The sequence below is a fragment of the Haliotis rufescens genome, unplaced genomic scaffold (assembly GCF_023055435.1).
Source record: "Haliotis rufescens isolate VD_foot unplaced genomic scaffold, xgHalRufe1.0.p SCAF_5, whole genome shotgun sequence".
NCBI lineage: Eukaryota > Metazoa > Mollusca > Gastropoda > Lepetellida > Haliotidae > Haliotis > Haliotis rufescens.
In genome coordinates, this window is record NW_025964223.1 from 29,595,681 (window position 1) to 29,612,717 (window position 17,037).

General features: G+C 44.7%; 1 protein-coding gene across 2 annotated transcripts in view; it reads right to left on the reverse strand.

Moving 5' to 3' along the window:
• Positions 1 to 15,735, reverse strand: part of LOC124116881 (procathepsin L-like) — a 32,603-nt gene extending 16,868 nt beyond the window's left edge. Inside the window, exons 1-4 of one of the 2 annotated variants that reach the window (XM_046478465.1) lie at positions 15,617 to 15,735; positions 10,955 to 11,141; positions 10,602 to 10,741; positions 5,836 to 6,024 (exon numbers count right to left, since the gene is read on the reverse strand). In XM_046478465.1, coding sequence (XP_046334421.1) covers positions 5,836 to 6,024; positions 10,602 to 10,741; positions 10,955 to 11,141; positions 15,617 to 15,658 — 558 coding nt within the window. In that variant the 5' untranslated portion in view covers positions 15,659 to 15,735. Of the gene's footprint in view, positions 1 to 5,835; positions 6,025 to 10,601; positions 10,742 to 10,954; positions 11,142 to 14,576; positions 14,722 to 15,616 lie in introns of those variants that run through there. The other variant, XM_046478466.1, reaches the window with a different exon arrangement.
• Between the last annotated feature and the right edge of the window lie 1,302 nt (positions 15,736 to 17,037).

The following is a 17,037-nucleotide window of genomic DNA, read 5'->3' on the forward strand; positions in this document are numbered from 1 at the left end:
TCCTTCCGACCAGCGGAAGTAAACACCAAGGCGGAAGCACTCGATGCGCATGCACCTAGCTAGGCGTTACCCTATAGGAATACCAAAGCACTGTCAAGTGCATACCGTAAGGCTCAATCGTCATTGCCAAACGATTGGTGACTCCAAACGGCCCCACTGGATAGGTATTTCATCGCCGCAGCGGATGAGAACACTGTATCCGCGTGAGCTAAATCTTAGATCAGGTTAAACAGTCGAAAGAGGGAAATTAATTTCATTCAGACCGTATATCCCAGAGCAAGCCTACTTAACATATGTAATAGGCGCATGACCTAATTCCAGTATTCGTAAGCATGTATCACAAGGTTGGAATACACGACAGACAATTAAATGCATAATTGTCAAAATACAAATAAGGACAAAACACACAAAAAGCCGCCTCACCTGTGGTGTGAGTGCGCTGGTTTGCAGGACCCCCACTCCTGTACCCAGGGCGTGTGAACATTGGAGACGACCCAGATTGACCACCGTGCAAGGACTGACGACTGCGGAGTTTGGAATTGCGCTGGACACACCCCCTAGATGACCGTTTGTGCCGCGATCAGCGGCCCAAGACAGTGCACCCCCTCCACGTCTTCATCAGAAACCTTTCTGAGGTAATGATTGGCAAAAACCGAGTCAGAACGCCAGTAACAACCTCATAATATTCTGTGAACAGAGATATTCGAGTGTAGGGCAAATGTTGCCGCTCTCGTGCGGGTTTGACCCCGCTACCGGTAAACCCCGAGACCGGTACGCCAGATTGATGAAAGAACGAAGCCACAACGCAATCGTGTTGCGAGTTATGTCAACCGTGCGATTAGGGTTACACGATATGAACAGACGGTCACGCCCTTGTCTACGTTCATTCGAAGCCGTAAAATAATACTTAAGGGCCCTAACCGGACACAGCGCTCTCAGTATCAGCAGGATGTAAGATTTCTTTGAGTGATCTTACAGTGAATTCTCTCTTCGTTTGCCCGATTCTCTGATTCTTGGCAACGAAGCCCATGAGCAGGCCCAGGTGGACCGCTCCTTCGTCACTCCTATCGAATCGTACCTTGGCGACATCGAGTGCATGAATTTCAGATACACGTGCCGCTGTGGCAAAGGAGAGGAGAAATGCTGTTTTCCAAGTCACATGCCGGAACGAAGCACTATGCAAGGTTTCATACGGAGCTTCCGTAAGTGATTGCAACACTAGGGAAAGATCCCAGGCCGGTGCCCGAAGGCGGCCCTTCTTAAGATCGTGCTGTTTGAAACCCTTGATAATACCCCGTATCACCGGCTCTTTGGAGAGACTGGTACCCATAGCAAAGTCCCGTACCGTAGCAACGGACGAGACATAGTTGGCAATGGAACCCCCGGAGAGTTTCCGGGTCTCTCGCAAGTGAGACATGAAATGAGCAATATCTGGCGAATGAATGTGATGTTTACAACACCACTCCGTGAAAATAACCCAATGTGCATTATACACCTTCTGGGTAGAATCACGATGCATACTAATGTATGCCCGAGACGCCCGACGAAAAAAACCTTTACTCCTCAGACGATCGGTGACAACATCCACGCGTGCAGATTGAACTGCCCCGCGTTTGGATGAAGCTGACAGGTGTGAGGGTGGATCAAGAGATCCGGTCTCACAGGCAGTGGAAGTGGCAACTGCGTGACCTGGGTCAGCAAGTCGGGGTACCACGATCTGTTCGGCCACATGCGCGATCAGTAACATTCGACAGCGAACTCCTCGGAGCCGGCTTAGAATGTGTGGTATCAATGCTGTCGGCGGGTAAGCATAAGCGTCCAAGCCCGTCCAGTCTAACGCGAGAGCATCGTGATCGATGGCCCTCGGGTCCAGGACCGGTGATACAAACAACGGGAGTTGATTGTTGAACCGTGTTGCGAACAGGTCGACCATCGGAAGACCCAAACATTCGCACAGCCACTGAAACACTACTGGGTTCAGCATCCACTCTGTGGGGCTCAGATCCTGAGGCCTCGATAGAGCGTCGGCCAGTACGTTCCGCACACCTGGGATGTGACGGGCGCGTATCTGGCACGGGACACTGTCCACCAGAGAGTAAAACTGGAACGTGAGATCGAGTAGCGAGTTCCCCCCAGTTTGTTCACATAGGACACTACCGTCGTGTTGTCGGTCGCCAGCATGAGCCGGGCGTCGACGAGACGATGCTTGCAGTGATTGACTGCGTTGATTACTGCCTTGAACTCGAGACAATTGATGTGATGTCTACGCACCACAGCCCCGAGCTCACCTCCCCCTCTAGATGGGCGCCCCAGCCCACTAGAGAGGCGTCTGTATACAGGTTCAACGTGGCCCGGTAGGGCCGCATAGAGACTCCTGATAAGACATTGTAAGGGACCGTCCCCCACTCCAGATGCGGTCGGAGCCGATCCGGGAGGGCGACGGTCGCACTGTTCTCCTCCTGTGCTAACAACTGGATGAAAAACCGTTGCAGCGGGCGGAGTTGGAGACGACCCTGTTCGGTGCAGTCCTGGGCTGACACAAGTAACCCTAACAGCTGTTCCCAAAAGTGAACAGTGTGTTGCACCGCTAAGACTTTGGCAATCATCGCCTGAATCTTGTGCCACCGGTCTGGGGGGACAAAGAGGCGATGGGTCACCGTGTTGAACCGACCTCCGATGAACTGCAAGTTCTGAGAGGGGGTTAACTCGCTCTTGGGGAGATTGACAATCCATCCCAATTGCTCAAAGAGCCGACGTGCGTGTCCGTCATTCGATTTGCTACTAGCGAGTCGTCCAGGTACGTGAAGTACCGGACACCCCCCCCGGTGGAGAAACCCCACTATGGGGGTGGTTAACCCGGGTGAACAGCCAGGGAGCGGATGAAAGACCGAATGGGAGTACAACCCACTCGTAGTGTCTGCCTTGAAAGACAAACCTGAGATACTTGTGATGATCCGAATGAATCGGAACATGCAGATAAGCATCCTTCAGGTCGATCGATGCGAGCCAGTTGGCCGGCATGATCAGAGCTTTCAGGTCCGCCAAGCTCAACATTCTGAACTTGGGCGGCTTGTGCAGGTAGAACTTGTTGAACGATTTCAAGTTGTGAATCATTCTGAGTTCGGCACTGTCCTTCTTAGGAACGAGAAATATCCTGGAGTAAAACCCCAATGTTATTTCTGGTAGAGCTAACTCCTGAACTGCCCTCTTCTCCACCAACCTGCCGATGGCATCGGCGAGGATGGGAAGATCGGTTTCCGAATAGAAACCTGCAGACGGGGCAACGGTGAGCGGCGGATTCGCTTTGAGATCGAGCCGATAGCCGTATCGAATCGTGTTGACCACCCACGGGTCGTCGACCACTTGTTCCCAATTCTCCCGGTAAGTCTGGAGTCTGGCTCCCACTGGGGAAGGAGAGGGGGGCCTGACAGGCTGCGGCAGGCACAACTGTCCAGGGCCAAGTGACTCGGGTTCGCCTACGGGCCAACCGAAGTTGGCGCTGTCGGCATACGAACCCCTCCAATGAGAGTCACCTGGAGGGGCCCTTGCCGTCCTTAGACGACTTGGGCTTCCCCCAGTTCCCCTTCTTCCCGCAAAAGGGCTGCTGATGGCCCTTACCGGAGCCCTCGGGGCGGGGCTTCTTCCCAGAGGAAGAAGAACCCGACCCCTTAGGCCTGCTGGCCGCAGCATCCTGGGGCGCACTCCGCTTAGGAGCGGCACCCACGCGCCTATGCAAGGACCCCACAAGATCCAGTGTGTGCCGAGAGGCCTCGGCAGACACAGCGGCCTGCTGTTCTTTCAGAACCCCAGGGATCTTGTTATTAAACAGGGTCCGAGCAGACCAAGCCTGCGAAAGGAGCACCTCCCGATTAGCAGCGTCCAACCCTGAGGAAACCAGATACGACTGGCGCCGGAGAAAATGGCACATGCCGGAAATAAAGGCCGCAGCCCCGGCAACGTACTCCAGGGAAGCATTTAAACCGATCAGGCAGTTATAAATGTGCTGGTCTCGGTCCGTGGGAGAACCTTCGACCAGACTGGCCGCTGCAGCCAGGTATGTGTCTCCGTGAGACATTGCAAGCATGGAGTGTCGAGCGAGGGTGTCCAGCTGCTGCAAGGTACCTTGTGGTACCGTGGCAGCCGGTGGGGCACGGACACCCAAACGCTCAACGTGGGCTTCCGCGGTAGGACCAGCCTCGGGAAAGGCAAGGTCATGCACCGGGAAGGACCCTTTTCTCCACGACGGTGGAGGTAACGTGAGACCCCGACTGGACGCAGACGCGAAGGCCTTCTCCAGGGAAGGCTTAATCCCGCGCAGCAAGGTTGCAAGGAAAGCCTTGTCAGACGACTCTTCGTACACCTCGGAGGAACCCACGGAGCCGTGGATTTCCCACGGTATTGGCAGGGCTTCGAAGAGGTCATAAACCATGGCCACGCGGTCCTTAACAGATAGCGGGAGCAACGGTTTCGGGGGAAGGACCGGTGACCACGGCAGCCGTCGCCGTACCGGTGGACCCGGCGTCCGAACGCGGCCACCGAAGAGGCCGGGGACGGAACAGCCAGCGGCCTATCCCGAGATAAGGCCGCCAGCTTGGAGTCCACAAGTTTAGATAACAATGCGGCGACGGAATCCCCAGACAGCCCGAGTTTCAACCCCCTCTAAGGGATTCGCCACAGCCGAGGAGGTGGTACCCGCACTGGGACCCCGACCGGACGAGCCGGCCACCACAGGGGTGGAGACGGACTGGACGTACAGTCGGTAGCGCTCAAACTCCGCAGGCCCCAGACCTTCGCACAGGGTGCACCGGGAGTCCCCGCAAGGAACCCTGCACCGCGGGCAACGATCGTGGGGATCCCGGGACGACAAGAATTTGCGGCACACCCCACACCTCACACCAGGGGTAGAGGGGGTTGAAACCGGGGACATTTCCATGTCAGACATTTTTTTATTCTATGAACAAAGAGCAAAACATGGTTACAACACACGCACCACAATGATTCACATACGAGCATTTTCACAAGAAAATAAACGAGCAATGTGAACATATAACATACACATAAAACATATAGAGAAATAAGTGATGTTATCCCCCAAAACATACAAGAACAGGGGAAACGTAAAACACAATGTGCATACGCGAACCCCGCAAGTATAGAGAAAAAAGGGCGGGAAAAATTCTCTGTTTGGCGGGAAAATTATATCCAAGCGTAGCTACCGCAACGCCCCATAAAAGCACAGTTTATTAGAGAATAAACTATAATAAATATCACCGAATATTAGAGGAACGCTTCAGCAGTAGGATACACGTCTTGCTAACGCAAGCGAAGGGGACACGAGTGAAGGGTGTCACATGGCAGCTACGTGGCTACGCACGTGCTGCAGGAGGTAATTGAGATCTCTGTGGTAGATTTCGCTATAGCAGCAGTTGTGGGAGACAACAGCCTCGGTATAACAGTGGTAACGTATTACTTAATGTAATATGAAGTTTTTTCTTCATTTTTGGCACTAATCTGAGTCCCATGACGATGCTAGACATCCTCCTAACGAGGAATGAGGTACTCAGTCTTGGCGAGCAAACAAGCTTCATAGCTTTTGGTAGTGACAAGATTTAATCTGAATCACATTTCAGTGCTACATAATTTATACTACCAACAATATCAGCTCTCTGAGCCTTGTAATATTTACCATTATGATGTTCGACATCCTTATCACTTAGCCTGTTTGAAGATATCAAATGTGAACACACATACAGAAGGAAAATGTGACATGTAATAAGCTCACCGTGACCTCTGGTCGTGGTGAAATAAACCTGTGTAAGATGTGTGTCATCCTACCGTGCTGAAGGACCAGCAAGACCCACACTGTCCCTGGTTCTTGACAGGGGTCACATACCCCTTGTCCCTCCAGTCAACTTGGGAGGGTACAGCAAGGTATTCAGGGGTCAGATGCTTGGAACACTCTACAGCACGGGAACGATTGTAGTCCCTTCGAAGGCCATTGTACATCCGGAATTCTTTATTTTTCTGAGATAAAAAAAAACAAAGAATATTTCCTGATGTTGATTAATGACACAGTTAACACAACTAAAACTATAACATTTTGTCAAAGTAACCAAAAATACTCAAAAGACCTTTCAAAATATTTCAAGAGATTGTTGACTTCATACATAACAATCTTGTGGGATTTTTATGCCTTTCATGAAGCCTAGTAAAATCCTATATAGTTTTTATATTTGTCTACTTATCCTGCATTAGTCCTTTATGCATCTTTATTGGACGGTGGAGGGCTTACCTACAGATGTGATTTTCAATGAAAGCTGGTGAAGACAGTCTGATCGCCAGAAGCAGCCTTCCATAATGACGCGGATGGAGCAATTGCTGTGAAGTGCCATGGTGGAGGCGACCGCAAGGACCTCGTACGGGATGCTGGGAAGTCCCACGGCCTCAAGGCCTGAAGAATGATGGCGATTTATGGGACTATCGTGACTTCCACCTGCGACGTTGTCGATACCAGGATGAAAAGGCAGCAACGTTGTCCACGACAATTCTTGGAGCTTGGAATGAAGCATTGCAGCGCACGCACCAGACAGTAACAAGTTCCTGTACATCCTCGGCCCCCACTATCAAAGGGGTGGCATGAGACAGGATCTGCCAGGCTGTCCTGGAAGTTGAATCCAAGTCCAAGCACAGCCCAAGATGAACAGCTCCATGCACTCCATGCTCAAAATGGACATGTGTAATGTCTGGAGCATGTATCTCCATGCCACTCTATCTGAGTAGCCCTTGGCACTTAAGGCTCTTTGTAGATGGACCAGGAATGAAGCCTGATTGGGCCATTTGCTGTGAGGGTGTATCAGCAGATTTGGCCTGTCCGGGAGTTTGAGAGGGTCGACGATGGACATCTTAAGATCCACGAACCAGCCTCTCGGCAAGGCGCGATCAAAGGCAGATTGAGGTTCTGGGTTGATCTGATCTTCTGAAGGAACCTGGGAAGGAGTACTGTTTGCGGAAAAGTGTACCCTCATAATCCTTCCCAGGGGATGCTGAATGTGTCAACTGCCCAAGGCTGTGGATCTGGTACCAGTGATATGAAGGTCCGGACATGGTAGTCGATATTGGGGTGGGCAAGGTGAATACAGACAAGACTGAAAGCGTTCGGATGGCGTTTCCACTCTCTGGGAGCTACTTTGTCTGGTTTTGATAGGGCAAGGATGTTGCGGCAACCTAGGATGTGTTGGACCCGAAACTGGAATTCCAATTGATTGACAAGTGGAAAAAGCAGAATGTGGGAGTGGGAGTGGGTTGTTCCCTGATTGTGGAGGCACCATACTATCGTGATAATGTCTGTGGATATGATGATCCAAGCGCGCTGGAGTGTCCATTTCCTGTGAGAGAGAGCCAGTATGAGTGCCTCTTGTTCTAGGTTGTTGATGTGCCACTGATGTTGAGCGGCCAACCACAGCCCCGAGGCAATTTGACCCTCAGGGTGCACTCCCCAGCCTTGAAGAGAGGCGTTGACAAACAGGTGTAATGAGGTCATAAGCTCTGTCAAGGAGACGCCGTCTAAGAATTTGATTCCACCATCAACCATCAGAGGTGTGGTTTGAGATGGTCCAGTGTGAAGTCCCTAAGACGGATGAGCAGTACGTGTATATACGCCTCGAACTGGACATTCCTCAGGTGGAGGAAGGTGGCTATCGACTTGATGCGTGTAAATAGCCACACAGCAGAGGAAAAAACATGTGGGATGACCACCGCCCATTGATAGTGGATTTCATCGAAGATGAAGCAGAGGAATTTCCTGTCGCTGGGATGAATCAGCACATGTAAATAAACGTCCTGGATATCCAGACTGATTAGTGAGTCGTGAGCCTGTATCTTGGACCTAAGTAGCCTGAGTATGGTCATCAGAAATATGGTGGCTGTGCCAGGTAGCGCTTGTTGAATGTTGAGAATTGATCAGAGTTCTTCTTGGGGACAAGGAATATTTGCAAATAGAAGCCCATTGTTAAGGCTGGAGAGGCTGGTCGTCTCTCAGAGTGATTCAATACGCTCGGCGCAGAATGTTTATGACATATAGGATCCAGAAGTTGTCCCAATTTTGCCAGAATCGTCGTAGTCCCACCTACAGGAGTAGGAGTCCACACAGACACAGACACACAGATATGTATTCTCTCTCTCTCTCTCTCATAACAGTCACAAGAAGGCTGGTAGAATTCAGTAGACATCCCCTTGCCCTGGTTTCTGCCACGGAAAACATGGAGGTGTCACTTCTGCGTGGTCTGAGGGAGTTTCGCCTCGGCTGGTAGTTCCCCTATCTAGAGGGCTTGAAAGAGGTCTCATCTCTGGCAAAGCTGGATACCTGAGCATGGGTGGCGGAGACTTTGAGACTTGGCCATTGAAGAGTGAGAGAGAGATGACCAAGGTTGGCAGAAGAGGTCCTTCGTGAATTCAGCGTCCTACTCAGTGAATAGACGCAGACGAGCCCTCATGCGTTCTATTTGGCACTGTAGATAGACAAAGACAGTGTTAATGTGGTTAAGATGGTTGAGGTTATCCGCTGAGGGGTCTTGTATTATTGCTCCGTAGGTCGATACCATGACACAGTAGTTTCCATCTTCCCGAGGCATGAGAGTTAACTGACTATAAAAGTCCGGTTTCCACCCTTGCCGAACTAGGCTGGAATTCCTCGGCTACATCGTTTGTTTGTTTGTTTGGTTGTTTGTTGTTTAACGCTCACTCAGCAATATTCCAGCCATATGACGGCGGTCTGTAAAATAATCGAGTCTGGACCAGACAATCCAGTGATTGACATCATGAGCATCGATCCACACAATTGGGATCGATGACATGTATCAACCAAGTAGCGAGCCTGACCACCCAATCCTGTTAGTCGCCTTTTACGACAAGCATAGTCGCCTTTTACGGCAAGTATGGGTTGCTGAAGACCTATTCTACCCCGGAATCGGGCTACATCGTATCACCCCCAGTATCTATTACGAGTTATGTCCCTTCTAAGCCTCTCCTATGGACCAATCAGATTCCGCCTCTCGTAACACTTGCATTTGCTTCAAACAAAATGGCGGCGCCCAGTCAAGAGGATCTGATAAATAATCTAAGATTTAGATTGTAATATAACGGGTCTTACATCGCGCAGTGCATCAAATTACGTGAGCACATTGATTAAAAACATGAAAAGATTTGGAAAATATCTGTTGACGAGTTGGCAGTGCACATGCTTTGCAAGTCCTGCAATCGACCGAAATCTGCACGACAGTTTACTAACCGGATTTCCATTTTGTTGCGCAATTTTGATTTGACTATGCTTAGACTTGTTAGTCCAGCCAAAATATAACTCCATAATACCAGCATAGTTCGGCAAAGGTGGAAACTGGACTTTTATAGTCAGTTAACACTCTTGCCTCTGGAAGATGAGTAGTTTCAGGGAGCGACAAAGTTCCATTTGCGTCGAGATGATGCGCCTGGTGATGCAGAGCCTTGAGATGAAGTCAAGCGGATCGTAGAGGCGCCACCTAAATCCATGCTAGGCATCTGTAGAGGTGCTAGTAAAGGTGCTTGTAGAGATGCTGTGGGTATGATAGGTCGGAGAAGCCAGAGGCGCCAAGATTTTCGCTGAAGGCACCAGGAACCTGGGCATGGATTGTTTAAACATCTGCATAAAGTCAAACCAAGATGGATCCATGTAAGGTGCCTCGTGTGGATGGACGCATGAAGCGCCAACGCCACAATAGCTGTGGATAGCTGGTATGTCTGAGGTTAAGATGGCGAAAGGTAGTTGGCGTCATCAATCGCGTAAATCATTTGAAATATATGAAGACACGAACCGTATGCACAATAATAGTTCACAAAGAAACACTAGAGTTTGCAAACAGGCAAAGGGTTTAGTGATAAAATGCTGAGACTCAAACAGTAGACTTTTCTCCTTGGTTGACAGCAGTTATGTGCTGATAAGTGACGTCATCCCTTCCAAAGTCACATGGGAGCTCTGCGATGGATTGGCCACTCAGCTAGTTGAAACAACTTCTTCTGTAAGACCTCAGACAGCTCTTTCTCTCTGTCAAGAATAGGCAGTAAAAGCATTAAGGAGTAATGCAGGATAAGTAAACAAATCTTGAATTTTCTTGTATGTTTACAGCCATTATCATTCACACAAAGGTACACCTTTTTTAGTCTTCTGGTTCTTGAAAAAATAATTTTGAGCTTTCAGTTTCAGCCAGGTAAGCTAAAAATACTTCAACTCAAAAGATCCATAATCATCCTGGTGCAGTAGAAGTGTAAAACAAGAGTTTGAAAACAAAGTCCAATTCTCATTCACAATGATGACTTTCATTTGTTTGGAAGATGTGTATTGCACACCACTACTTGCTATAAGTTTACTCTGAACATTCTTTCCAAGATCTCTTAAAATCAACAGAAACAAGAATAAAGACATTTTCAAAATATTATTCTAGATTCCAAAGTTACCATTGTTAATAATTTCACATCTTGTCTCACTTTTTCCGCAATAAATGACATTAAACAAAAGAAGAATTTTATGCATACAGGATTGATGGTAGTGAATAAATTAATCTAGAACAAACCATATCAGCAAACTGGTTTATTCCCAGGTAGTAGGATTTTTGGCCTTGGGAGTACTTTTGGTTGTGCTGCTCAATGTACTTAAGATTCTGCTTGAAGATTTCAAAGCGTGCCGGCTCCTCCACTTCCTCATAATTTCGGTCTGCAAGTGCAAGAATACAACCAGCATATTAACATGTGTAACGACAACCTTAAACATGAACGATGTAGGATTAATATTTATCTAAAATGATGCCATAGTTCATTCCTTGATCCTTCCACATCTAGAGAAAATAATAAACTGCCTCATCATGATCATTTGTAGATTTTAGACATAAGAGCATATCCTACTACCATGACTATCACATGAACCTACTATGTTGTTTCTTGAAGGAGTCCCATTCTTCTGTGTAAGGAGCAAACGAGAGTCTAGCCTCTGACACAGTCATCGCTGGCTTCATCTCAAACCACTCCACATACTGGGGCATGGCTGCCACTGTTGCTGCGAAGGCACACATTATCATCACTGTGTACTGCATCTTTGTAGTTTGAATTGCACTGATCTGTAACCAGAACACATCACTGCAGGTTGTAATTTCAGCAGAATCAAAATAAGACAAAGGTCTTGTGATTTCAGAGGAATGTGAAAAAATGCAGAAACACTACAAAAAGGGGTTACATGAAGGTAAAAAGTCATAGCTAGACAAAAATACGTCAAAAAAAGAATTGTATCCTTTGTTTGTTGTTTAACGCCGCACTCAGCAATATTCCAGCTATATGACGGCGGTCTGGAAATGATCGAGTCTGGACAATCCAGTGATTGACTTCATGAACATCGATCCATGCAGCTGGGATCAATCACATGCATCAACCAAGTCAGTGAGCCTGACCGCCCGATCCTGTAGTCGCCTTTTACCTTATGCATCTAATGAAATATCTCATTCATTGGGCATTTCCTTCAAAATAAGACTAGTTTCCAGTATAAACCCATATAAGTTTGAATTTAACAGCGTTGCCCTGAGCCAGGAAATCTGTGTATTTGATGCCATCTAAGTAGAATATATGCAGCATAATTTTCCTATTGTGACAGTTGTGATGCAGATCATTCAGTCTCTCAAAATCAACAATTTAATGGAATTCCCACATCTAGCCAAAGAATAAAAAATGTCACAACATTTCAAGTTACAAAATATGAAGCATAAAGCTTACATGAAAAACGCAAGAATCGCTTCCCCTCTTATGCTAATTTATTTAAGTTTTCCATCACACATTAATAATATATTGTCAAAATCTAAATCTGATTTAAAACCCAAACGTCACAGATTCAACTAAACAATGAATCATAATAACTACAACAGGCTGACCAGTGACCACTCATAAGTTGATATAATATATTGTGTACAGTACATCTTCCCGAGGCAAGGGAGTTAACCGACTATAAAAGTCCAGTTTCCATCCTTGCCAATCTAGTCTTGTGTTATGGAGTTACATTTTGGCTGGACTCACAAGTCTATGCAAAGTCCAATCAAAATCACAAAACGAAATCAACATCTGGCATAGATCTTGATTATCGATCAGATTCTCTTGACTGGGCGTCGCCATTTTCTTTGAAGCAAATGCAAATTTTATGAGAGGTGGAATCTGATTGCTCAATAGGCATGATAGGAGGAAGAGACATAACTCGTGATAGCCACTGGTGTCGCTACGATTGAGCCCAGAAATTCCAGCCTGATTCGGCAAGGGTGGAAACATGACTTTTATAGTCTGTTAACTCCCTTGCCTCGGGAAGATGTGTACTGTACTGCATGCAGTAAGTCACATGCAGAATAATGACACCACATAGCAGTTGCCTTTTCAGGTTAAATTATCTACAAATAAAACAACAAATGTAGGACATTACAATTTAATTAGATCAACAACAGTGCTGACATGGTAGACAGTAAATAAATATGTAAAATATGATTTAAAAGCAGGAGTAGTGGAAGAACACAATATTTTTTACCTTTAAAAGATAAATTATTAGAGTTAGCAAGTTGGGTTTAACGCTGCTAATAACAGTATTCCAGTTAAATCACGGTGTGTCACCTTCATGTTGGAGGAAAGCCTTAAGTGATGCAGGTCTCAGACATTTACCAATTTGGGGAAAACCACAAGCACGGGTATGATGCTGACAAATGATGAAATATAATCAGGGCGAACCTGGATTCAAACCAACAATTATATGTAATTTATTTAGAAATCTGATATCAATTAATATCTTGTAAACCAAAAGACCTATGACTCTGTAGCACAGCCAGGGGGTAATGACCCCCAGTTTTGAGGCCAGGACAAACCTTTGTTTATGTCTACCTACTCTGGAATGGTTTCTGGATGTTTATTAACATCCTAATTGTAGATGATATAAAAAAACAGAGCTCCAGATAAGCTGCGTATTTGCGTAAAATATGCATCAGAAACATGCAGTAAAACAAAATCCAAGCGTATCAAATATGCAACGAACATTACAGATACGCTACAAAAATAAAACTTGTGCGTATCATCAAAATATTGTGAAGTAACCCTGCGTATTCGTTTAGCAAATCAACAACTTATTTTGAAATTATAAACAGGCATTCCGTCAAACTTGCCAAACTCCACGATGACAGTTACATCATGATCATTTGCCATCACACTTTCTTGTGGAAGTATCGTGGTATTTCTGAGTCCTATAAAGCTCTCGAACCCACACGACACCAGTTTGCAGGGACTAGATGAATAGTGTTTTTAAATATTTAACTTAAATACCCACATGTGTAAACACTAGTGGGTAACAGAAATTTGAATACCAAGATAGAATTACTGATACCCAATGATTTTAAAATGCATAGGTAAAATACCCACAACACCAAAAGCTTATCTGGAGCTCTGAAAACTATTCCAAAAAGATATTTTGTGAAATAGAAAAGTCAATATTCTTCCTGTTGCAGGGGCTAAAGTGCATATATGACTTACTAGCCATATAATAGCTGCAGGCTAATCTAGGTCATGTATAGTCAACATCATGTGATCACTCACAAAGGAGGTCATGCCAACATTTCACGTGACACAGGATGTAATATCATGCATAGAGAAACAGGATATTAACATGATTAAAGTTCAAGGATTGTCCTTCAAAATAGAATTTTCAAATGATATGGAACAAATAACTGAAACATAAAACATAAAGGGCATAGATATCAAATAATTTCATAACATCAGATATTCAAACATATCACATCATATACGATGTCTGATACAATACTGTTAATCTTGTAATTAATGCGTATCCAAATTAATATGACAGCCGACCCCTAGCCAAAAATGCGACTCCTCCCACCCCATCCCCAGTGGAATGATACATATACCCTTACCTTATTCCAATAAAGCAGCAAATAGCACCGCCTATTAGCACTGAGTAAAGCACTTCCGTACTAACAATAAACAGTGTTTTCCTAAAAACAACACACAGTCTATATGTTTATTCTGGCATAACGGAAGTTCAAAGTTGTCAATAATAATTGAACAAACAACAGATCACTGATTAGAATGGTCAATGATGCACGCTCGCACTAATTTCAAGATTTACAGTATACAATCAACTGAGCACTTGTTCAAAATGACAACACCTTGTCTGTAAAAAATGCTTCCCATAATGTCATGTATATTCATAAATCATATCTAATATGAATCTGATCTATGTTTAGCAATGTCAACTCAGAAGAGTTTGTCACTAAACATTTTGTTAATATATCATATATGCAGAATCAACAATTTCAAAGTACCCTATGATATATTAATGCCAAACATCATCTACTTTGCAGATGATACAGAGAAAGAAAAAGAAAACAGAACAAAACTACAGGAGCCACTGTTATCATATCATAATCTTTGTCCACTTTGAACAAGTATAGACTCAAACTGTTATGGCACATACTGCATGCTGATTACCCAATGTTCACAAGACATTACAAAAACTATACCTGAATAGCACTGTACGTTTGCTTCTTCTGACAGACTACCAGTACCAGCACTGACTAGGGACTACGCAACACTTGGCTCATATATGCAGCCAATCCAAGTCAGGGGGGACTCACATGACACCTCACCCACGTATCACATGACCCAACAAAGGAAGAGATTGTCATGATAGTGTTAGTCATTGTTAGTAGCTGTTACTAACTTTGGACTTGGGATTTCAAGAGGAACAAGTCGTTAACTGGGTAATATTAGCACAGGCTACCCAAAAAATAAAGAATATTTCACCGTAGACACAAGTTATCCAGAAAGTAGGCCAATACAACATCATACAATAGCTTCACCTAACTTTGTGATTCAAAAAGTCAACTGATCATGAAAGAGCAAATTCATTGATTTAATATCTTAAACCAAGGACGTAAAAGTATCTATATCGGATTAAACCACGTGAAAATGTAATTATGATCTATGTAGTATGATCGTATGATATACTGTAAATTCACAGTAGCAAAACTAAGCACGTAAAATACAAACACGTATTACCCGATGAAAAGCTGTCAGCGACTTTCCAGGTTTCAAATTAAACACATTTATCCTACGTACAAAAACTGGTCCGTTTTATTTTAATGCGCCTTGGCTAATACTGTGTCGATAGTTTCTGATACCTGTTTTCGATTCTTTCTGAAACTTGAAACTGACGTAACCTACTTCTCAACACACAATTGTTTGGGCGTTTATTTGCGCGTTGACCTCCTCTGCCTATTTCTTTTTCGAAAGTGAAGGCCCATCGTTAAATAAACATGAACTTGTTCAATCAAGTATGTAGCATTTGACAACCCACAACGCCAAATTTACGTGAAGTGTACCGACAAAGTATAATAACAAAGACTCAGTTATTATCCGTTAATTAAAGCTGCAAGAATACATTGAAGAAAGTCTTTCACATATAGGCCAGTGAATACATGAACTGTTACATTGAATACATGCCTCCACACTTAATATATGATATCGTCTTGCTTGTGGAGGCTTATATTTATCAACCTACCTTGAAATCTTGACACTCACCAGCTGCGAAGAATGTTATCATGTGATCATGAAGTCACGTGGTAGTAACGTCATCGCCAAGAACAGCAACTCTCTAGGCTACACCAAATATACCCCATCCACTAAAAAAACCCGGGTCCGTTCGTGACCAACTCGTGTTATGTCTTCTTACAGGTTACGGAAAGGGGCGATTGGTGACGAATGCCAACTCTCGTGTTATTCCTGAAACGCCCGCAGGTTTCATCAGACGTCCTGGAAGTAAATAATGCAGTGCAGTCAGTCAGTAAAATATGCCTTAAAAAAGTCATAACTGCCACAACAAACCACAATACAGTACCATAAACCAGAGACCATATAATATATATGCTCTCTGCACAAACTTTTCAAACACGTGACAATACCCTATGACGTACTTTGTAGTATTTTGTTGCCAGTCACACCGGGGAAACAATGCCCTGTGACGTCAGGGGTCATCGAGTGTGCATAAGCTCCTCCCAGTGATCTATCATCTCTACATGAAATGCCATTGAATACGCCAAGCAGTGTGGAGAGTTTTGAATATTTGTTTACTAAATATAGCCTGTGGCGGCGCATTTTACGAAAGCACTTTTTTTTTTCTTTTCTTTTTTTTCGTAATTCAAGTGGCTAAAATGGTTATAAATTGGAACAAATATACATATATTATTTTTTCAGTTCATTTATTTTCATTATTATGCACAAAAGTTATAAGGGACACAGGTAAAAAGTCATAATGTTCATGATAATAAATGAATGTGAGTATTCGCCAGACAATCTTGAACAATTTAAATCAACCCCTTATGTATTTAAACACTGTAAGTCAATTGAATGAATGAATTTAAAGGGGCGCTGATCTAAAGCAATTCCCCGGGACTGGTTGTTGCCTTTGTTATTGTTTTTTCCCGTGAGTACCCGGATGTTATAGCAGAAACCTAGACTAGTTCGCGACCTGTGCTGCGCAATTCGTAAGTGCATTTGTCACTTTTATTGATAGTATAAGGGCGTATGGTCACATTGATCAACAAAATGAAATACAGTTTTGGAAATAATAAGGAAATGTTGGTATCTTTGTGGGTAGCATCGGTAATGGTGACGAAGTTTTGATAAGTCACTTGCTTGGTAATTGTGTGATTTACGTTTACACTATTTTGACTTGCAACACAAAGTAAATATTTCTCCTGAGCATTGCTTATTTTATCGTGTTTATAGTTTTACAGTCAAAATGGGCAAAATTTTCACTTAAGACATTTATTAAACGCCTGAATATTCAGTTATTTTACAAATTGACTGAAAAAAATGTCCATCTGTATTATTATGACAACGAATTCAAAACATGTTTATGTTTAATATCATCACCAAGAGACTGAAAATGTTACGATGAAAAGTACATTTCTATATTGTTTG